General features: G+C 41.8%; 2 protein-coding genes across 3 annotated transcripts in view; one reads left to right on the top strand and one right to left on the bottom strand.

Annotated features, from left to right (window-relative positions):
- Positions 1-223: 223 nt before the first annotated feature.
- Positions 224-11,077, top strand: pus10 (pseudouridine synthase 10). The gene is made up of 18 exons (XM_069666693.1): positions 224-239; positions 1,204-1,337; positions 1,443-1,751; positions 1,839-1,925; positions 3,551-3,585; positions 3,668-3,782; positions 4,001-4,062; positions 4,324-4,369; positions 5,619-5,683; positions 5,765-5,850; positions 5,933-6,058; positions 6,140-6,196; positions 6,291-6,367; positions 7,674-7,729; positions 7,875-7,992; positions 8,687-8,829; positions 9,846-9,945; positions 10,318-11,077. The coding sequence occupies exons 2-18, from the start codon at positions 1,212-1,214 to the stop codon at positions 10,354-10,356; spliced, it is 1,647 nt and encodes a 548-aa protein (XP_069522794.1). The 5' UTR covers positions 224-239; positions 1,204-1,211; the 3' UTR covers positions 10,357-11,077.
- Positions 11,078-12,997: 1,920 nt separating this feature from the next.
- Positions 12,998-22,857, bottom strand: part of akt3b (v-akt murine thymoma viral oncogene homolog 3b) — a 28,645-nt gene continuing 18,785 nt past the window's right edge. For both annotated transcript variants that reach the window (XM_069666694.1, XM_069666695.1), the window contains exons 11-14: positions 21,185-21,399; positions 19,428-19,515; positions 17,036-17,138; positions 12,998-16,760 (exon numbers count right to left, since the gene is read on the bottom strand). In XM_069666694.1, the coding sequence (XP_069522795.1) occupies positions 16,675-16,760; positions 17,036-17,138; positions 19,428-19,515; positions 21,185-21,399 (492 nt within the window). In that variant the 3' untranslated portion in view covers positions 12,998-16,674. The remainder of the gene's footprint in view (positions 16,761-17,035; positions 17,139-19,427; positions 19,516-21,184; positions 21,400-22,857) is intronic.

The following is a 22,857-nucleotide window of genomic DNA, read 5'->3' as shown; positions in this document are numbered from 1 at the left end:
ATACTATATACTAGCATGCTTAATAATCAAAGGCTGGTTGAATATAGTCTATGGCTTTGTTGCTATGGCCAAAGTTTTCTGTTTAATGCTAAGACAAGCTGATCTTGTTTGATTACCTTTGTCTGTTTACACTGAAACATCTGAGAAGATGATTTTTGGTTGAACATGTTAACAAGTAACTGAATCCTGTCTGTTTTTTTTCGCTTTATATCTTCCTGAATAAACCGCCTCCGTGTCCGGTAGGTTTATAACAAGTGTTTAGCAGCAGCTCACGGTGTTCTTTGTATTCATATCCTTTCATATGACTCATATAGTTAAGTGTTAGCTAAGCTAGCTTAGCATACAGCAGTGTGGAAACCAGAGAGGCATGCTTTAGCAGTTGTTTTGCGCTTCAGGGGCAGATCTAGGCTACTATTTATCTGCATCATTAATGTCTAGCAGAGCGCTTACCAAGGCCAAATGTGTCCTGTTCACTTATTTTTGTGGACCAATACTTTCCCAAAAAAATAACTTATGGTCATAAATGTTTAATGCAGAGATGTATTTACACTGCACCAACAAAAGTTAAACGGCTTAACAGTCAACGCACTTGGCACATAAATATCTAACAGACAGAGAAGTAAAATATATACGTACAACAAATACAAAAAAAGAAAAATATATCAAAAGATCAAAACATCATTTGTGAAAAGCAGCTGATTTTTAACAAGATGATACAGATGCTGGATTTTTGAAGCCAATGTTTATGTCCTAGAGTTTAAAAACTATAATGGCATTTTTGTATGTTTTGCAAAGTCACATTTCTTATTAGCAGACACTTTTGTATTTAATGTTGTCTGAAAAAGCTGTTGTTGGCCAAAATATCAGCCTGGCAGTTAATCTTTGTTTTAAATTAAACTGAAATCAGTCCTTCACAGAGTTTAATTATGTATAAACTCAAGCAGGGACAGATACGTCATTTACTGGTAAATGCTATAGAGATAAAGGTACTTGCCCATCGCATCAAGAACATCAATTTCGAAGAACAGGGAATACTATCTTAAAAGTTAAAATATCTGTATTTGTTTTTTAACACAACAAAATATTGAACAAAGTTCTGAATCTTGACATTTGGAAAGGAAACATTATTTTTTCTTAAACTTGTCACTTAAATGACAGAAATAGGTTTAATAACATGCGCTCATGTCTCTGCACCTCCTGCAGTTTGAGTCATGCTGCCGCTGAAGGAGAAGGACAAGCCCATCGTCCAGAAGCTGCTGTCGGCCGGCTGCTGCGCTCGCTGCGTCCTCAGGTTCTGCTGTGTGAGCGTTCAGGCTGCGTACCGACGGCCCCAACATGTGTGTATTCACTCTTACAAACCCGTTTGAAATGGCTGCTGGATCTGTAAATAACTGACATGAAAAAGGACCATCATGCATTGTTTCTCTGTCCATGTTCCACAGGAAACACTGAAGGAACTTCAAGCTTTCATCAGGGATACAGAAAATGACAAACCACAAGATTCAGAAACAGCAGTAGAATCTACAGAAGAAAACAACAAATCCCATGATGCAGCAGTGTCAGAGCCAGCTGAAGACCCACCGAGTAAAAGAGCTAAACTGGAGCCCAGTGCGGCTGATGCTCCTTCAGAGGAAGCTGCTGCTGCTGCTGCTGCTGCTGCTGCAGTGAAGCTAAAGGATGGAGAGTCGAGTGTGTGCGTGGTGTGTTTAGGGATCCTACAGGAGCTCTGTGACACGACGCAGGCTGTAAAGGTGTGTGTGAGCTGTGAACAGTCACTGCAGTGTCAGAGTGTAACATGCTTGTGATGAACTTGATGTTTTTTGTGTTGATGTCCGCAGATAGCCGAGGCAGTGAAGGCAGGAAAGTACGAGTTCGACACCCTGGTGCTGTCTGTCTCTCTGCCGGCTCAGCTGTGTGTCCGAGAGGTCAGTCTGGGTTTATATGATGTCATTTTATAGCTACTTCTGATAGGTTTCTTTTTTTTATTTTTGTCTTTCCAAATAATTTATTAAGAATTTTCTCTGTAAATGTAAAAATTGTGTAAAATAACAATCACAAGTTCCTAGCGCCGAATGTGACGTCTTCAGATGTTCTGTTCGACTAAATGTGCCTTTGATAGCAAGTTTCTGAAAAGTTGTCAGAAGAGAATGTTAATAAATCTGTTTCTGCTTCTGTTGTTTTCATATCAACCTGCAGGTTCTCAGAATTCTGAAATGAACACAAACTCGGTCCAATATTTCTTTAGCCCTCGAATTTAATCCAATCATAATAACAATGTTACAATTTCATTTAGCAGACGCTTTCGTCCACAGCGACGTACATCTGAGAGTTAGTAAAACGCGAGCAAGGATCTAAACAGCAGCGAATAATTAAAACATAAAATAATCTAGATTTGATTATATGATATTTATGGGGTTTTAAGTTCCTTAAATTTTTACCTCATTTTTCCTTACGTAAGTCAAACAATTTCTTTTTTCTTATCTCTGTAAGAGTGCTCCGGACTAGCGGTGGGAATCGCAGGGTAACTCAAGATACGCTACAATACATGATACTCGGCCCACGATCATATCACAATACAGCGATTCTGCGATAATTGATACATTGCAAGACAAACATATAAGGATACAGCACGATATCTGATGAACTGAAGAATACACAATGCCCCTAAAAAGGTAACGTGCAGCATTAATGAATTTATTAAGTGCAGTTTGGTGTCAGTTTCACAGAGTTTGACACAAACTGAGATGAAACACGTTTACATTTAAATTAGCAGAACTGAAGAACAAATCAGGACTTTGGATTTCAAAGCGGCAGGACCATCTCTTTACTTTTTTCACTGCTGTCCAACATCATCCTGCTGTCTTCTTCTTCCTTCATCCTGCTGTCAACTTCTTCTTCGGCCAATTAACTTCCTGAGTTACGCTCATTCATGTCATTAGCACCACAGCGAGGAGTCGTGACGCGGTGAGTCAAAATCGCAGGGAAATCTGTTTAGAGCGCCAAATATTTATAAATTAAAATATCAATATTTAGCGCCAGCCTATTGATAATTGTATTGCACGAGTCAGGACGACGATAAATTGCCATGCTGATATTTTGTCCCACCCCTACTCCCGAGCACTCGTGGAATTATCTCTCACCCAAAAGCCGACGTCGAAACCCAGCGATGGGTGCAAAAAAAAAAAGAGGAAGTGTCTTCATGTATTGTTTACTGCTTGCTGGCTGTTGTATTTGTGAGCTACAGATTGCAAATATTAAATGACAGAGCTGGTAACATTCTTGTGTTTTCTGATGATGAAGAAACCTCCCGAGAAAAAAACAAGACTAACAACATGTAACTCCATCTCCAAACACTTCTGACTTCCTGTCAAGCTCATTGTTTTTCTACTAAAACATCCTACAAATATAAGAATTCATGTTTTCACAAAGCCCAAACAGGAGGGAATAGTGCTTTTTGTGGGAGCTATTTTTAGCGGCGAATGAATCCTCATTTGGTTTCCATCACATTAGCAGACAGGTATTCAGAGGTCTGTGCCTTTTTGTTCTGCAGCACTCCTGTTGGCTTCACGTGAAGAAAGAATCGAGGTAAGGGAATTTGTCTTGACTTCTACGTTTTAAACCTCCCTGTTTGTTCAGTCAGCTGTCAGGACTGTTTCTGCTCCCTCAGAGAGAAGAGCGTCGCTGCCGACAAGGACGACGTCATCCAGGTGAAGGAGGCGTTCAAGTGGATCATGCAGGGCCTGGTGTCCAAGGAGCTGGGGGGCGTGGCAGTTGTTACGAGGGTAGGTGACCCCACGAAGAATCGTGAAGTGTACTTCAGAGCGTTTTATACAATCATTTAAGAACCTGACATTATGTTGAGGGCTAGTTGAGGATCCACAGCTTTTTAAAGCCTTTAATATGTCTTTCCTCCCTCCAACATAAACGAGTTATTTATTATCTATTATTATTAAGATCTGAAGTTTACACATGAGCTGATTTTCTGTTTGTGTTTTTTCAGAGCCTGTTCGAGGTTGCCGTGGAGATCACTCACCCAGAGACAGACGCCGACTGCCACTTCCTGTGAGTCCTAATCTCTGTAGAGATCCTGAAAGCTTTAAAGTTTGTGAAACACAGGTGGAACTTTAGATGAATGTAAAAGCAGAGTTAAGGGTGAGTTAGTGTAGGACTGTATTTAGTAATAATCATGCCTCTGAGTCTGATGTGCAGGAGAACCAGGCAGGACGTTTTTAAGGTTAAACAGGAAATAGATGAGGATAATTTCCTGAAATGACCTCTGACCTCTGAAGCTGTTTTAATGACACTTTTCTGTCCCTCCCAAAGTGCATCAACATGTCCGGACTGCTTCAAACCCACCAAAAACAAACAGGTGAGGAAACTCACGAGTTCAGGTGTTTTGTGTTCTGTTCTGTGTGACGCTCTCCTGCTGTCTGTTTGTTCAATATGAAGCTAGAGCGGGGCTCAGTTAGCTTAGCATGATTACCTTCGTGCCTTCTTTAGAATAGTTGGAAAAGAACTGATATGTTGTTTTTGGCACATAGAGCATCCTCACTCTCTCATGCATTGATTCGAAGAAAAGCTCACGATGAACATTGTCTATGAAGGTTTTCTTCCTAAAACTTAAGAGAACCGACCTGGAGCCGAGTGCTGCAGCCGGCCGTAAAATAATAGGTCTTTTCTCTTACGTCCGACTTCTTGTTTCGAATTTACACCGAGTGCACCGAGCCTAACTGACACCGGTCGTAGCTGCGCCCGGTCTGATGCGCGTCCATGTGAACACTCGGAAAGCGGTGACGTCTCTAATTCTCTTCAGACGATGTGGATAACACAGACCAAAACAAAAGAAAAATAAATGTTACAGATACTGAAGTAAGGAAACTCAGAGTTTCATCAAAATGTTCTCACAACCACGCACAAACAGAAGCTAGCAACAAGGAAATGGATCACCGCGGCAATCAATAACGAATTGCTGCATCTCGTTGTCCGATGTACATTTATCATGTCCCCCACTGAGGTTTGAAAGGCCCCACTGGCATAAAATCTGAGCTCAATCAGCGCCTGCAGGGCGGGGACAGCGCTGCGTTTGTGTCCCACACATGCCCGAGCTGAGGGCAGAGCGCTTCAGTTCGTTCTAACAGAAAGGAAACATTTTGATCTCTCTCTCTCGATCCAGTGCCCTCTCCTGAACCTGTAAACTAGACACGCAGCCTTTGTGCCTTTTCTTTAAAGCTTTGTGACTGTTACTTTGACGTTTGTATTACTTTGGATTGAAGTCAGACTTTCTAAACTCACGCCTGCTCCATCGTGGGCGTAAGAGATTCACCCGGGTGCAACACAAACAGGGCTTCAGTCTAACTGGTGCACAGGGCGTCGTAACTTTCAGCTGTAGGTCAGACGTAACGTTACACCCAGGCGTACGCCCAGCTGGTGCACTCCTGTTTCCTGGCAGCGTTTGTGTCTTCTGCTCCAACACAGAGGCTGTGACTTTACAGAAATAACAACTATAGGGACTTTTTATATATGCACAAAATAAATGGGTTGTGAAAGGCTGCAGGTACAGTAAGTCCTTTATAAACAGGACCTATAAAGACTATGTGCGTGCTGCTCTCTGTCTGCAGTCGGTGTTCACCAGGATGGCGGTGGTCAAAGCTCTGGAAAAAGTATCTGACGCCAAGTTTCTAAAGTAAGCTCCCCTTTTTGTTCCTCAGTTCTTGCTGTTTCCTAAACGGTGCACCCTAAAAAGATTATTGTTGCTTTGTTTCAGACATTACCCGTGTCCACCGGCACAGCCGACCAGCTGCTGCAGCTCTCAGGACGTCCAGTGTCTGCACGTGTCCGTCTTTGTGGCAGGTACTTGTAGAACATAAAAAGAGTCTTTTTTTCACGTTTCGTCGGCTCAGTTTTCCCTCCTCACGTTCTTCCTGTTGTTCAGGGAGGTACAACAAGTTCTGCCGCAGTCTGCCTCAGACGCCGTGGCTGATCGACGGAGAGAGGAGGATGGAGTCCTCGGTGGAGGAGCTGATCGCAGCTTCCATCCTGTCATCCTTCAGAGCTGACGGTGAGTCCTGACTTTGATTGCGAGAACTGGTCAGTAAAATGATCCTGAATGTGTCTTTATAATCCCCCTTTTCTGTTACAGGCTTTAATTTCTCCTCGTCTGGCAGGGAGGATGTGGATGTCCGGACTCTTGGGAATGGTGAGACTCCTTTTTTTTCAAGAGCTGCACCTGCAGAAGATTTTGTCACCTAGAGGAGGAAGGATGAAGTCTGTCTGTTTGGTCTCATTTGCAGGGCGTCCGTTCGCGATGGAGCTGCTGAATCCTCACAGATCCAGACTGAGCAAAGTGGAGATGAAGCAGCTGCAGGAGGTCGGCTTCATCAACTCACTCATTCCAGCTCCCCACAAATGTAGCCTTAATCACTTCGCTCTGATGGTTTCCATCCATCTTTTTTGTAGATTTTTTCACTTGGCTCTGTTGGAAAAATAAGTTTATCAATAACTTAAAGAGCAACAAAAGTCACTGAACTAAACACTAATATAAAAAGAGACTAAACAAAGTTTGGCAAGTGAGTCGGCTTCTCCAAAGAGTCCTGGGGAACGTTCCTTTAGTGACAATCTTAGAACCCATCAGCTGTAGTCTGATGATGACGTATCAAACTTCCAGCCAAGACCTTTCCTATGCGCTGCATTGTTTCCAGTCCAGTTAGCAGCTTGGGAAGCGACCGTGTGTTCAGATCAAAGTGAAGTGAAATGTCTGCTAAATAAACGGGCTGCTGATTAATCTCTATAATCAGACATCTGCAGCAAGTTCAGCTAACAATCTGCTCTAGATCTCAAATATAACTTGAGATGAATTTGCTTGACGCTGCCATGAAAGCCGATCAGCATTTAGATTTCCCGACTTCCTCGAATGCATCAGAAATGATGGCTCCGCCCGTCCGTAAAATAGTGTTCTTCTCCTCTTGATGACAGACGTGACGAAGCTTCATGTTGACTTGTTACCAGTCTGCATCATGATGTTGGTATTTCAGCAAAGGAATTCTGTAAACGATGCAGCACGTGGAAAAGGAAGCCGTATATCGATAACCACCGGCTACATGCCCCGGCACGTTCACAGGTGTGCCCAGAGGCTATATCGTCACTCGACTATAGCCGATGGGACCTGAGTGTGTGGACATGTAAACGCTGAACGGCTTTCGCGACGCAGCGTCAAGAGTTTGTCTCAAATTGAAACGACAGGTTGTTGCCGAACTTGCAGCAGATGTCTGTTTAAAGAGATTAATAAGAAGCTAAATCGCCGTCAGATGAAGCTGATGGGAGACGGGATGTCATTATGTGGTTTCTGTCCGCCTGCTTTTGCTCTCCACATGGACTCTTTGTCCTGCATACACAAAAGCGTTCTGATTGGTCAACACTTCTCGGACTACAAGCGTACCACAAACAGAAACCAGAACACTTCCTGCACTAAAGCCCGGTCATCTATTTGTGCGTCTTTTGCAAAGGACGGTCCACCCGAGTAAGCTCAACCTTCTGTTTATCTCGGTGAAGCTCCTTGTGTTACTGGATAGATAGAAACATTTATGAATGAGCATTTTCTTTACCAAATGTTCTGTGTGTTTATGTCCCTCTTGTTCTTTTACGACGACTCACTGATCTTGATTTTCTGTTTTTAGACCATCAACACGTCTTCAGACAAAATCAGAGTGAGAGACCTGCAGATTGTAACCAAGTGAGAAAACATGCAGCCGCAACACTGAAATGCTTCATGAAATCTCTTAACACCTGATAGATGTGATACAGTTGATCAAACATAGAGGTGTGTGTGTGTGTGTGTGTGTGTGTGTGTGTGTGTGTGTGTGTGTGTTAAACTTCAGAGAGGCCATGAGTCGCATGAAGGAGGGAGAGGAGGAGAAAACCAAGTCGTACACGGCGCTCATCTGGACCCAGAAACCCATCGAGAAAGACGACATCACGTTCATCGATGACATCAAGGTCACTACAGCTAGAGCGGCAACGATTAATCGATTAGTGGTCTACTTTTCTAATCAATTCAGCAGTTTTTAATAAAACTCTCCAGCTTCTTAAATGTGTTTCTTTTGTCCTCCATGAAGTAAACTGAAAATGTGACTTCATTTTGGGCTTTTGGAAACTCCGATCGACATTTTTCATCATTTTCTGACATTTTATAAACCAAACAACTTCTCTATTAGTGTAGAAAATAAAAGTAGTCTTTAATTGCAGCCCTCACTACAAATGAACTCATACACATAAGTGCTTTGCTCACTTTTGAGGACATTAGACTTTTTTAAGGTGAGGAGACTTTACCAAACCTTAACCTGAACGTCCTTACATTTAAAACGGCTTTTTTCCAATTAAGAACACGTTCTTTTGTTCCTGATTGAACCCAAATCAACTGTTGCTCTGTTACTCTGAAATGTGTCTCTAAATTAGCCTCTTTTTATTAAGGAAGACTTAACGGAGTCAATTTATATGAGCTGAATATAAATTTCTGTTGTAATCAGCCGCGCTTTGAAACCTATCTGTAATTATTCTAATTTGACTTTTACTTTGAAACTGAATTTCAAAATAAAACTCAGTACCTCCGGTGGATAAAGCCGTGAAGCTGCAGGAATAAACTCCTGTAAGTGTCTGATGTCGTTGTTTAAAGTGTCGTTCTTCCCCTCAGGACCTGACTCTGGACCAGAAGACTCCTCTGAGGGTTTTGCACCGGCGAGCGCTGGCCGTTCGTCAGAGGGTCATCCACAGTATGAACACGCGCTTCCTGGACTCTCATCACTTCTACCTGGGGCTGAAGACGCAGGCCGGGACGTATCCTCACGTCTAATCTGTGGTTTCTCACCATAGACTGTGTAACCCTGAGAAAAATCATTTTATCAGAGAAGCATACAGTCTGTAGAGACGTTAGCAGCCCCATGATGCTGCAAGGCAAATTACATTAGAACATATCTTTACCGCTACTGAGGAAAAAAGGATAGTTTGCTAATTAGAAGCTAATTAGTATTTGCATTTTTATCCTGCGTACGACTTTTTAGAGGCATCATTAGTGTCTTTGCATCTTCAGATTCATAATACAAAATATAATCAATGAATAAATTATGAGGTATTATTAAAGGTTAAAAAAACCCAAAAGATTAAGCACGTACGTTAATTAAAATTAGCTTAATATATAACCGTTGGAGCATTAAAGTGATGACAAAACTTGCATAAATAATAATATATAATATGTATTATTCTAAAATGGGCCGTTCTGCATTAGTAGTACTATTGGTACATTAAGTATATTTTGATGATGATGACGATGGATTTTGTTAGCTGTGCTTAAAAAGCTAAGAGCATGTTTAATGTGTTCAATTTAGATTAACTTGCTAATTTGACCATAAACTTTAAGCCAGCAGATTTATGCTAACGTGTTATGTTTGGGTTGTGGTTGATGAGTTTGCATATATTAGCATGCTAACCCTTATACTACTATGCTTGTGACATTACATGCTAAATCAACTGGCAGCATATAAGCATTAGCACCTTTACATTTTTACCAAAATAGTGAATTTAAGGATAAATAAACTTTTTTATTCAATTTAAATCTTTTCGTTTAGCATGTAATGAGCATTCTAGCTTAGAAGGAGTCAGCATAGTGGTAGAATGACCATACATAGTCACTTATATATGTACATTCACCAATAAAAGCTAACTTTTATTAGCAGTCTACACATTTTTAAACTGCTGTAAAATAAATGCAAAAGTTTTGAATAAGAAAGAAGCTGCTGCTTTTATCACCTGATCCACTGATGATATTTGTAAAGGTCCTGAACTTCAGCCAACAGTTACATCAAAGAGTTCGTCCACGGAGACTTCGGCCGCACCAAACCCAACCTGTGTCAGCTGCTGAAGACGGATACAGACATCCTGGAGCTGGACGTGGAGGTGGGAACGGCCTTTATTAGATTTTAATCAGAAATTTAAACGCTGTTGTATTTAAATGACACATACTGGACTTTTGGTTGCTATGCTTTGAGCTAAATGCTAATTTCTACTGAAGTTTAGCATCTAATGTTCAGAATATTAGCATGCAACTTGTTGATGCTTATTGATAACAAGCTAACAGAAATGCTAATATGTTGTGAAATTTAAGAAGGTAAACGTCTCAATCTTTAATCGGACAGCAGCAGTTTGTTTTCAGACGTTTTCATCTGATTAAATCTTTACTCCTGCTCGAACAGATTACCAGATCTTTGCTCTTTTAACAACATAAAAGTTTTAATGTGTTGTATCATGTTTGTTTGTTTCCTGTCTCAGTCTGTAGACGTGGACTGGCCTCCGTCCATACCAGAGTGAACGCTGCCACCAGCCTGTACCTGAAAGTCCACAGGTGTGATCTCACCTGGACTGAAGTGGTTCTGTCAGCAGCCGGGGACCAGGTTCAGAGTGTCTGAGACTGAATATAAAAAGTAACGGATGTAGAAGCTGAAAGAGGAAACCATGAACCTGCTGGCTGCTTTGTGAAGCCTGGTCTGATCATTTTTGTTCTGGATTTTCCTTTTTCACAGAAAACGTGTCAGAACAGTTTCTACGGATCTTTTTCTGCCGTGATTAAAGGGAAGTCATTTCTGTAAGAAGACTGTAACTGTAGCCATGCTAGCAGACAAATGAAGCAGTAATGCTCATCAAACACCAGATTGTTTGGGTTTTTCTAAGATCTTGTGGATGAAGAAAACAGAAACATTTAATTTCTTAGATTTGTTCGACCAATGGCACATAAATGTCCAGTTTATCTCCAGACTTGTTAGTAAACAAAAGTGTTTCTCCTGTTTTCAGTTGCCATTTCAGAACATCTCAGTTGGACTTCTTCAGCTTTAGCTCTGCTTCTATGTTTCATGTTACTTAACTTACAATCTCAGCACCGTACTCCGTGATTCAGAAGCGTATCCTCCCTTAAGTTAACTTTACATCTTGTCATATAATTTGCTGATAAGATTTGTTTGTTTGTTTTTGCATTTTTACAGTAAAGTAGAAATGTGGAGAATTAAGTCAACATGTCCTGAATAAAGTTTCTATATTTTGAGAATAAAGTTAAATCATAAAGTAAAAAAAAAAAAAATCCTCCTGTGATTTATTTTTTCTTATGCCTGCCACAAAAACTGAAAGTTAAACATCATCTCTTATATATATTTATATATATATTTATTTATATTATTATTTATTTTATAAAGTACCGTAAAGACGCACTTTTAACGCGTTTTTAGTATATTTTTTTTCATCATCTGCAAAGTGTGCAGCGTCCTATAAACTGGTGCGACCAATATACCAGTATAAAATGCAGAGAGAGGTACTTGTGTCACGGTATTTTACCCAGACGGTGGCGCTATAATGTATCTAACACTTCGTCACGGACATGCGCAGTTATGATCGACAGTGCAGCCACCATCCTCACATCAACGTTACGTAGGCTGAGCTCAACTACCGCACCGGGAGCTAGCGGGATTACAAACTCGACACCGTGAAAACAGATGGTAGGCTGTAACTTGTGTGTTTTGAATGTGTTTCAAATTAAAATAAATAGAAATAATTTCTATACTCGTTTTTATTAATAAATAGCTGTAGAAATCCTTTTCCCCTCTGGGATACCCCCAGGGCCGCGCACAGACTTTTGGGGGCAGGGGCTCAAGCTAAAAAAAAGCCTCACCAACATGCGCTAATTTCCACCCTCATGTTGTCACACCACCGCCATCAACAATCACACATTATGTTGATAATAAGGGAACTGTTTATATTCTACTGAACCAAATCACTCCATGAAGAATCCACCGATTTGACATGTTTTCATTTAGGTAATGCAGTCAGTCAGTGTTCAGTTGTTTAGACTAATTTAGTGTCATTAGATCAGTGGTTTCTTTGAGAAAGACGGTTAGGAAGGATGCAATGTAATGGCATTCAAACAGATCATACCTTTCCAGTACAGGAGAAAGGTGAAGTTAAAAAAAAGTAAAGGTGTATTTGCGTCTAGCTGTGTTTCTGCTGCTTCTTATTTCACAATCAAAACGTATTTATTGACTGAGACACACTGCAACTGTGACATGCCCAAACAATAACACACTTTTAAACATCATGTTTTATAATACTGGCCATAAAGAGTATTTGTAAGTTGCCCTGCATGAAGGAGAAAACGTTAGAATGAAAATTAGACGAGCTTGATTGTTGGCGAGTACAGACTTCAGAGGCTAATAATGACAAAGTTACAGCTAAGTGCTACTGTCCTCCTTAACCTGTTTTTGTTAATGGAGAACATAAAAAGTGTTGTTTTGGTTGATTTCATGATTAAAACAGGGCCTACCCGAGTGATATCATTCACTGTAACAGAGCTGGAGTGGAGCTGGAGTGATGTGTGCTTTTCATGACGAGTCAAGACACGCTGCAAAGTTAACTGAGACAAAATCATTTGGGAGGGGGCGGGGAATGTGGAGTACTTCCTACATTAGATATGCATATTCTTCGTGGATACTACTTTAGATGTCTGTCTTTATATTTAATAGATTTTTAAAAAATACATACATTTTCTTAGTTAAGGGCAATTCTCGATTGTGGGGGCACAAGGGCAGGGGCTCAAGCCCCCCCCCCCCGCCCTATCTGTGCACGTGCCCGGATACCCCAAAACAGACTGCGTCTTATATTTCAGTGCGTTATATTCTGGATTTTACGGTACATGCAGGTTCAATATTGGTAAAAAAAAAAAACCATTTCTGTTGCACATGAATTTGAGGTTTCATGATCCCTTTGTGACTTATTTGTTTTCCTTAAATCTTCTCAAAGACGAACAGGTTTGACTACTTTTTCCTTAAATTAATGAGAACAATAACAATAACTTGCCCAAAGGGAAATTCATTTAGAGTTTCAGATAAATCAAGAGGTAAACTAATTAATAGGACCGACACAGAACCCCTAAAACAAACCGCCTGAAAGAAAGAGTCACGACAGCAGAAACCCTGAAATGTATTTCTTTTAATTTAATTCAAAATAAATACTACCACGGCAATGCAAGTCCACTACTGGGTTCTTGCCCTAATGTTTTGGTAAGAAAACAAACAAGCAAACGATCCAAAAAAAAAAAAAAGAATAAAAAGAGACTTCAGTTAATGCATCCATCATCTTCATCATCTTCATCATCCTTCAGCGACTTTCCAGAGGTGCCTTTTTTTAACGACATACAAGGTAACACTGCCTAGAATGACAAACATAAATAAAACAAATACTATGGTACAAAAAATGGGGGGAGGGGGGAGCAAGGGATGATGGGATTGGAGCCACCTGATGAAACCAGCACTGCAACAAAAAAAAAGTCAGCCATGGTCCCACTTTTTGTATTTTTTTCTTTTCGGAGAGCGTGAAGGGAAACAAACGACAGTGCAGACTCCACAGTTACAGTCATGTCTTCTCACAGGAGATCGGGAGTCGATCATTTTCAGGGACCATGGCGGAAACATCCTCCTTGGACGATAAGTCGACGCATCGACCCGCAGAGAACAAAGATGTATGGAAGGGTCCGGTCTTTGACATTGTCTTTTTTTTTTTCTTCCTTTTTTTTTCTTTCTTAAATGCAGTTTTTGAGTCGTTTGCTGTTGTATTTTTTCGGTCACTATTCTCATCAGCAAGCTTGAAGTACGGTCACAGAAAAAAATGTTTATGTCTCGTCTGTGAAGATGCCACTAAAGACCAAAAGAAAAGGCATTGCATATTTACACCAAGAAGAAGTTTGGGGGCGACTTTTTTCTCCTCACAGTCTTCTCACATGAGTGTCTCACGGCTCAGTTTTCTCGTGATCTGTGACATGATTAGTGATCTATTGAAACCCTCAGTTCAGATTTTAAAAGTGTGTTTGTGTGTGTAGAAATTATTTTCATTTCACAATACTGACAGGATATACGGGGACTGAACCCCTGCGTGTGGAGCTGGAAGCCTCGTTTCTGTTAGTGTCCGTGTTTGATAAAATTCTTCACTCTTGATTTATCGTCTAAAAACAGTCTTTGTGTGTGTGTGTGTTTGTGTGTGAACATGGATAAAAGCTTGTGTGTGTGTGTGTGTGCGCTCAGGGTTCCTACACAACTCAAACTAGACTTAAACTCGATATGTTTCACAGTCACATTCCTCTGACCTGTTTCAGCACTTTGACACATGAACAACAAGCGACAGAACCATCAGAAACCAACAACTTTTCAAACATTTCACAAATGCTCAAACATTTCGCTATTTCAATCAGCGTTTCAGACCTGTAAATCACAGAAACCTTCGTCCTGTGCGTGCAGGAACCCTGAAGAGTGTGAACCCATTTCTGCAGATCAAGTCGGCAATTTGCTCCAGAAATGAATCAAATTTGACGCGTTTTCCCAGGCGACATGACGAGTCACAGTGTGAAGCGTTGTTCACCTCTCACACCACCAGAGGGCTCACTAAGTTTGGATGCAGTTGTACCATTGACTGTATATAAAGATGGCCGACTTGTCTCATACAAAAGTGAAGCTAAACCCCGGCGCGGGCGCTGCCATCCTGCTCATCTGTATCCAGAGTGTGTGCAGCAGAGATCGGCTGGTGGAGCCGCAGTATCGACGTCCCGACTATATTTTTGTTTCTAGAATACCAGGAACCAAGTGCTGATGGAGACCTCTGTTCTTGTCATTGCCATATTTAGTGTTCACTTCCTGTTTTCTTGTCTTTCACATCTGATGTGCACGTACACAACCATCAGTCTGATCCACACTCCCTCTCATTCAGTTATAAATACAAAAGCTTTTTTAGCAGCTGCAACTTCACTGGACCCACAAGACTGTTTCATTTGGTTTAGTTTAGTATTGGAATGAATCGCTGAGTGTTGGAATATGTGTTAATGTCTTCACTTTAGAGATGTTGGTGGATCTTTAGAGGCTAGCTGCCCCCCTGCTAATAACCTCCACAGTAAACACACAGTTAATGCATTTCCCAACATGTCGCACTATTACTTTAACATTGATAGTTTTCAAGTCCTCTATCCACTTACCAGGGGCTAAAAGCAAACTCCCTTAAAACGCATTTTACTGTCTATAAATATAAAAGTATCGTTGCGTATTTTTAACGGACGAGAAGAGTCTGAAGTTGGAGGAATAACAGCTACAAATATTTCCAGGAGAACAGGCATAACACCTGCTTTTGTAACTTTATGTTCTTTATGTTCATTACATTTATGTTGATTTCAATTAAGAAGAAGACCTCTGCTGTTAAACTGTCTCTCTGATGGGTTTGAACGTCTCCTACTTCCTATCAGCTGATGTGAATTAAAGCACCGCAGCTCTGTGTGTGAGAGAGAACGCAACGCCTCCCAAATGCCCTCAGTGTGGACCTGCAGGCTCCAGCTTTACCTGACACATCGACTAATGCTGTTAAACCAAACACACCTGGATCTGTTAATCTGATCAGTTTGGAGCAAAGTGCCGACTTCAGATGGATCTGTGCGCAGAGCTGTTTCCTGTGTAGTGTGTGTGTGTGTGTGTGTGTGTGTGTGTGTGTGTGTGCTATGACAGCATAAAAGTTGACCCCCATGTCCCACATACATACAGTACATACATACATTAAGCCACATGTCCCTGTGTAAACACCCATTCCACTAGTCCTACAGCTACGATGAGGAAACAGAAGAGCGGAGGTGAAGAAGAGGAGGAGGAGGAGGTGAAGAGGAGGAGGTGAAGCGGTGAGAGAGCAGAGAAAGGCCTCGTTCCCCTGCCGGCTGTGGAAAGCTGGAGCGGTAAGCTGAGTTTGAACGCGGTTGTGCTCTGTGGCGCCTGAGTGAACTGTGCAGTTTCTGGCAGTTTAGTGTTTCCTGTTTCAAAATAAAAGACCAACTAAAGGAAGTAAAGCGCGAGAGAAAAAACACATGGGTTGAAAAAAGAGCAAAGTAGCAACACTGCAACGATGAAAGGAATGATACAGACTCGTCCGTCCTCGTTTGATGTCTGTTTGTTTTTTTTCTTTTTTCCTTGTAGACCTGTAGACAGTGATTTTCATCGCCATGGGGTTGGGGGAATGTGCGCTGCCATGGCAAATGGATGAGAAACAATTATTTTTTTTTGTTTTTTGTTTTGAGTGAACCACGAGCCATGCACTTATTCTCAACTAAGAATGACCCCTCACATCCCCGAAAACCCGCCCGCCCGCTCCCAAACGAAAACAAAAACACCCTGTCGGTATGATACGAAACATCTGCACACGTAAGGCAACATTTTTGGTTTTTTGTTCCCTAAAACGGCTCTTCCAAACCAAGTGCAAAAAAGTCAAAAGAAGAAGAAAAAGGGCAGACACAACAAACAAACAAACAAAAAAAAAAGATGCAACCCGGGTCGACAACTTAATACTGACGGAGAGAAAAAATAAATAACAAAAACATTGCCTTCTGCAGGAAATAGCGCTGAAAATGTAGGAGACTTATTTTTTAGTGTGGGGAGACCGGCTGGAGTCTATCCCACTGTGCAAAAACCTCTTTTAAAGTCCCTAAAAAGACTTCTCCCCGTCTGTGAGGAGGCAGAGAAGGAGAAAAAGAGGGGAGACTGGTATTTTTTTTTTCCTAAAATGGCTACGTGTTTTCCTCAAAATGGCCACGAATGGGGACGATACTGGCTGGCCGGGCCGGAGCGCTCACTCCCGCCCGCTGGCTGAGTAGGAGAACTGTGGGAAATGAGGCCTTCGCTCGTTGTCCGCTGCGTCCATCCCGTCCTCGTCATCTGCAGAGACCAAATGAAACATGTTACAGTCAATCCAAAAGTTATACCAGATATTTATGGCCCCAAATGATTATGTTTTCCACTGTTGCCTGGTCTGAAAAATTCTGGAAACCCTCGGTTCATTTTCGAATCCAAATGGGCGCTTTCAAAGGACACAGACCAAACTGTGTCTGACGCTACAACTAATCAGATGTAACACGAGATGTAGCAAGGCTAGGTTTGCACAAAAGGCTTATTGGTGTCTGCAGTCAGGGCAGGTGGAGAGACGTCCTTACATTTTTCCGGCGGAGTGATGGTGATGGTCTGTGCTGTGAACTCCTCGTCGAAGTAGCGTGTGTCTGTCTCTGAGCTGACCTGCGGCTGGAAAGGTGGGACCAGCTGCAACAGAAGGTGACAAAGGTGAGTTTTCTGCCTCTGACAGGACGGTGAACGTTGTGACAGATGAGGCAACATGTTCGCTTCAAGTCTTTTAGGCGATGATGGTTGACTGTTACTAAGTACATTTACTAAAGGACTGAACAGAAGCTCAAATCTGACATTTATGATATAATACAAATCTTGTATTTGAGTATTTTCTTCTATACAGATTATTTTGAACAGCTTTAGTTGCACACAAATAAAAGTCATATCTAGTGAAAGAAGTGCGAGCAGCTGTGTTTGCCTCGACAGCTTCTGTAGCGTTGAATGTAAATAAGAAGAGTAGCAGCTTCTTGGTTTGAAATTGAAACCAGCGTAGACGTGCCTGCACTCTTTCTGAGGTCCAGCAGGGGGCGACTCCACTGGGTGCTTCTCCCCTGATGTATTCCCTCAGTAAACATGTTCCTGATGAGTTTATGGTCTCAGTCTCTAGTTTCAAGTCTTCTTCAACACAGCGTGATGTTCATTTAGTCACTGATGCTCCAGTGAGAATCACACAGACCAGGAAGAGGGGCGGGGTTAGGGCGGGGCTACCTGTGATTGACAAGTCGCTACCTCTGCAACCTGAATAATGTCTTGTGCAGGGTTCGGTTTTACTAAAAGACTCTCTGAGGAGTCGGCTGTTCGTTATCTCAGTAAGTAAATTCAGTTAAAGCACAGAATGCTCGCTAATATAAGTTCATAGGGCTGCATGATATTGGAAAAAAAGTGACTTTACGATTTCTTTTTGTTCTACGATATTTTAAAAAATAAAAGAAATTATACCAGATAAATGCAGCAAGTTTTTTTATGTCCATAAACAAAAATACTTTTTATTATTTGGGACTTTTATGTTTATTTTCCTCTCACAAAACATGTGGGCTGCAGTTGTCTTAATTACGCGATGTGTCATCTACTGTTTCTAACGGTGTTCAAGCTCAGCTCGGTGACGGTAACGTTTACAAACAAAAGTTCTCAGTGTCCCACTTCCTGTCAGTACACACGACCTCACGCCGTGCGTGTGCTGCAGGTGTAGCTTTTCTTTCCTTCGCCACAAACTCGAGAGACGAGATGTCGGACATGGATTAAAAATTGTGGAAGACCGAACTCGCAGCTTAATCCATCGAAGATAGATCCGTCCGTGAATAAGCTAACTAACTTGGCTAGGTTAGCATGTTAGCAAACAAAGAAGCTTATTAATTAAGCGAGTTAATCCAGATCCAGCGTTTGGATTAAGCTCACGATATGCGAGCAACATCCTGACGAGCTTTAAACAAAATGAAAAAGTGGGATCATGTAGTTTGGGATCATTGTTGTTCCTGGATATGATGCTAAACATGGATTGTCATGACGTGGGGTGCCTCACGCTTGCATTGGGCTTTAGCCTTGATGTTTATGTCCTCTTCATTCTCAACACTCCGCTGACACATTATATTCTGGATGCAGCTTTCAAAAGTGTGTTGTCGTCCTTTCTCTCGACTTCTCTGAGATTTGGGAGTTATTTCTCTCGGGAACACGTCTCACTGTTATAATGGAAAACGCCATAATATTTACATGCCGGTGCGAAAGCTTGACAGGCGTGGCAACAGTAACCTAGGGGGGCGGGACTTAGTAAAGGGTCAATTTGTATCACTAGTGCAAAGCTAGCTGTAGCATTAGCTGATCGCTTAGCCTTTTCTAACCTCTTGTACGTGTCCACCTCAACCCTGTTGTCCAAATATGGTCACTTCTGGCTCCAGACGGCGACACCAAACGGGTCTTTAAAAAGTATTCCTCAAACCAGTGACGTCACAGTGGCTGCATCGACTTCTTAAATACAGTCACTTACTGACACCTACTTCTTTCCTTCATTTGCAACCCACAGACACAAAAATCTGATCTGATCACTTGGAAATAAAAGTTTGTTTCTTTAATGGGAACAAACCTGAGAATGAGCTTGTTATAAACATTGAACATCTTCATGTGGAGCAGTGGTCGAAGACTTTGACACGCTGCGAGAAGTCTCTCAGGAGTTTAACAGTTAAACAAAAAGCAAGAGAAGAAAGCGTTGTCTGTTCAGAGGACGTGTTGGTGGTCGGACTGCTTTATGTTGCTAAAATAAAACAGATGAGGTAATTTATTTCTTTTCTGTTCTATTTTTGTCCACATCCCCGCCAGACGTCTTTAGAAAAATTAGGTAACCCTTCTTCTACCAGAATATCTCAGGTACGCTGTTTGAATACTTTTCCACTGAAGACTGGATGACGTCTCGCTGCTAAATCCTGCTCTCACCTTCTTGTCGTAGACGTCCTGCCAGTCGACTGTGCCAAAGAAACTGTGTCGCATGATCTCCTTAGCGTCATCCGGTCCGCCGCCCAGCCTGTCAGAAAAGAAGCAGAAGAAGAAGACGTCGAAGTCAGACATCAAATGCTGCTCTTACAAAGTCTCCATCAATGGAACCAGAATATCCACCTGCTACTGATCCCGAAATAACTCGGCCGGGGTGAGCGGGTTCGCTCTGTGAAGCTGCAGTAGCCTCTTTACACCGGTTTCTTCATTAGAGACAGAAACGCCTCGGGATAATCAGAGAGGGAAATTAGCTGCAGCCAGCAGCCAGTTTTGTCTAACTGCACTTTAGCTGAATATAAATCAGAAGGTTTGTTTTCTTTAAAATATCTGTTCAGAACACTACAGCACAACACTTCCTGTCCTGAAAGGTCGAAATGGATGGTTTGACTTCTTTATTTCAGCTGAACTATAATGACCAGATCCGTTGATGTTTAAATACGAGTCAATGTGTCTGAGAAGCTCAGACTTTTTAATCTGAGCTGGATGGATTATATTCCATCAGGCACGATAACAACACGAGATCCTCCGGGAGCCAGAGTAAGTAGCTGAGGTGAAGGGTGGCGGGAATAAATAGTGGAGACTGCATGAACTTACAGACAGACAGACAGACCGACCGGCTTACATAAATATTACATCTTTGAGACGTTGGATGAAGTGACGCCAAAGAAGCAGGAACATTTCTGTCCGTCTTTGTTTGAGTCGGAAGTAACAAATACACTTTGTAACCTTTTAATCTTTACGGCAAATCTGTACCTCTTTCAGGAATTAGGAACAATCCAGAGTTTCATTTAATAAATGTCTGTTAAGTCTCTGTCTATCGCCGAATGAGGTAACACATGGTGACTGAGCCTGTGGCCCACTGATGAAAGCCTTTGCATGTGCAGGATATAGTATTATTATGGGCTGGGTGTCTGTGGCGGCGCCCAGTCAGTGACGCGTTTTCCATCAGCCAGCAGTGGTTGGTCTGCCAGAGAGGGTAGGCGGAGCTAAGCGGCTGCTTTTCTGCTCTCTGCAAGTGTTGCGAGTAAGCAAGGCGAAAAATGTTTGCTGTCTTCTATATAATTGCTATTCATTATACAGTATAATTTGATGTTATCTGCAAACTTAAAACCAATAAATATATATTGTTAAACAGACGTGTGGGTTCCTGGTCAGACCCCCGAATCTCTCTTAAGGACCTCTAACATCCCACCAGCCCGTTAGATGTGCTTTGATTATAGGTAGAAAAAAAGATATCTTTTAGGGCTGTCGACAAATATTCTAAATTCAAATATATAAAATGAATATCTGTATCTATGTGAAAAAAGCCAGCACTACCGCGGCTGCCTCTCGTATGTCCTCACGCACACTCTCTTGGTCACGGAGCATCTTTAAGTGCACACAACGTCACTTTATACGTTAATAATTAACTTTAGATTCTCACCCACAGTGTAACAGACAGGTAAAAGACATAAATAAATATACCTAAATGAAGTTATGGGTTACAGGGTGACGTGTTGATTTACCTGTCAGCTACATAAAATGTTGTATCTGATGAGAAATGAGCAAAAAGTCCCGACAAATAAAAGAAAAGCGAAACTTCTTCCATTTAAAGAGGCGTCCTTTCCCTGCCAAGCGCCACGCTAACCTGCTCATTGTGGAAGCATGATGTTAGTGTGTATTTCCATGTCGTTTCTGTGTGTGTGTGTGTGTGTGTGTACCGTTTGTTGGGGTCTTTGATGAGCAGTCCCGACAGCAGCGACTTGGCGTCGGCCGACAGGGTTCGTGGGAACTTGATCTCCTCCATGAGGATGAGCTCGAACAGCTTCTCGTGGTCCTGGTTGTAGAACGGCAGGCGGCCGCACATCATCTCGTACGTCACCACGCCCAGACCCCACCAGTCCACCGCCCGCCCGTAGTCGTTGTCCTCCAGCACCTTAAAACATACAAGAACCATTTACTCCATATGTGAGCAGCATTCAATTTCCCCTCAGAAGCTTAAAGATAAATCATTGCAGCACTGTCTGAATTAGGGATGCACAATATTGGATTTTCTCCAATATCCTATATGCCGATATTTTCCAACCCTTTATCCGACTCCGATTTATCAGGCTCATGTTTTTTTCCACCTAACTGCAGAGAACATCGAGCCTCCCTGTAGTGGAGTTGATATCATGCCTGCTCCTATTGTTGTGGCCAAAAGCTGCCACACCGCAGACATCTTCTTCACGCTTGACAGAAGAGGCGTTGTACAAAAGGTCACTTGTCTGATCACTCACGTTTCTGAGCGCACCTGAATGCAGCATCCCTCCTAAACACGGCAGTGAGGGAGACATGCCCGGACTTGTTTACGGCACCTACTACGGAGACATCAGTGATCGCAGACGGACTCTTTATGGTGTGTGTGGCCATGAATATGTGAGTTAGTTTAGCTCTGATGTTTATGTTCCTCTCTGTTAGCGTCGTTGGCCGCGAGTGTATTTTCGGCGTGTTTGATGTTAAGTCGGTAAAATGACGAGAGTGTGAGCTAACTGTGAGCTAGGTAAGAGCTGTGAAAGTTGTTTAACTTCTGTTCATCAGCTCGAGTTTCTGAGACTGTTTAGTCTTTATTTGTATATTGTTGATAACTTTGTGCAGGCAGTGCGCTCACACTCGCGCAGAGTTAATGACGCGGCATTACGGCAAGCTTTTTAGGGAACCATCGAGCGTTTAGGAAGAATTAAAGCGATGTTTTATCAGCGGAAAATATCAGCAGAAAAATGACATATCCACCGCTAGCAGGGAACGTTCCCATAACATCGGCTAACATTACCTACAAGTTCTAATTACGTTTGAGAGAAAACGTTTTAATCTAATATTCAAAGAACGTTTCAAGGATGTTTATCATTTCAAATAAAGTTCTTGTAACGTTAAAACTTAAACTAAGACAAAACGTTTTAACTGAAACATTCTGAAGATATTTTCAGGATGTTATTGAGGCCTGGGATGTCAGAACGCCTTTTATAAAACACTTGCTCCATGTTACATAAAAACAAAGGTAGAACGTGTTCACTGCAACATGCTGAGGATCTTCTCTGGATGTTAGTTCTGCCTGAACTATCAGAACATCATTTATAAAACGTTCCTGAAATGTGATTTGAACATTCTCACTGCAACGTTCTGAAGATGTTTTCAGAGAACGTTCTCCTGCTATTAAAAGGAACATTCTGGGAACCAAATAAGAACGTCCCGCTCAAAACATTACCAGAACATCGCACGTAACATCCTCAGAACGTTCTTAGAACAAAACATTTCCAGCTGGGTGTGCCGATGCCGAGATCTCATTTTCAAGCCATTATCTGCAGAGACCGATAACGCAGAACCCTGATCTGAACCCAGTATTTTGTCTCTCCTA

Source organism: Semicossyphus pulcher, unplaced genomic scaffold, assembly GCF_022749685.1.
Source record: "Semicossyphus pulcher isolate SPU_LCO1_2020_fin unplaced genomic scaffold, fSemPul1.0.p SCAF_17, whole genome shotgun sequence".
Taxonomy (NCBI): Eukaryota; Metazoa; Chordata; class Actinopteri; order Labriformes; family Labridae; genus Semicossyphus; species Semicossyphus pulcher.
Note: the sequence above shows the minus strand (reverse complement) of the source record. Positions and strands in the feature narration are given on the sequence as shown.

Excerpts from the sequence above, each read along its gene's own strand:
- pus10 (XM_069666693.1), top strand. The coding sequence starts at position 1,212 with ATGCTGCCGCTGAAGGAGAAGGACAAGCCCATCGTCCAGAAGCTGCTG. Across the intron at positions 1,338-1,442 it reads CGTACCGACGGCCCCAACAT|GAAACACTGAAGGAACTTCA; the intron begins GTGTGTATTCAC and ends CATGTTCCACAG. Across the intron at positions 7,730-7,874 it reads GACCTGCAGATTGTAACCAA|AGAGGCCATGAGTCGCATGA; the intron begins GTGAGAAAACAT and ends GTTAAACTTCAG.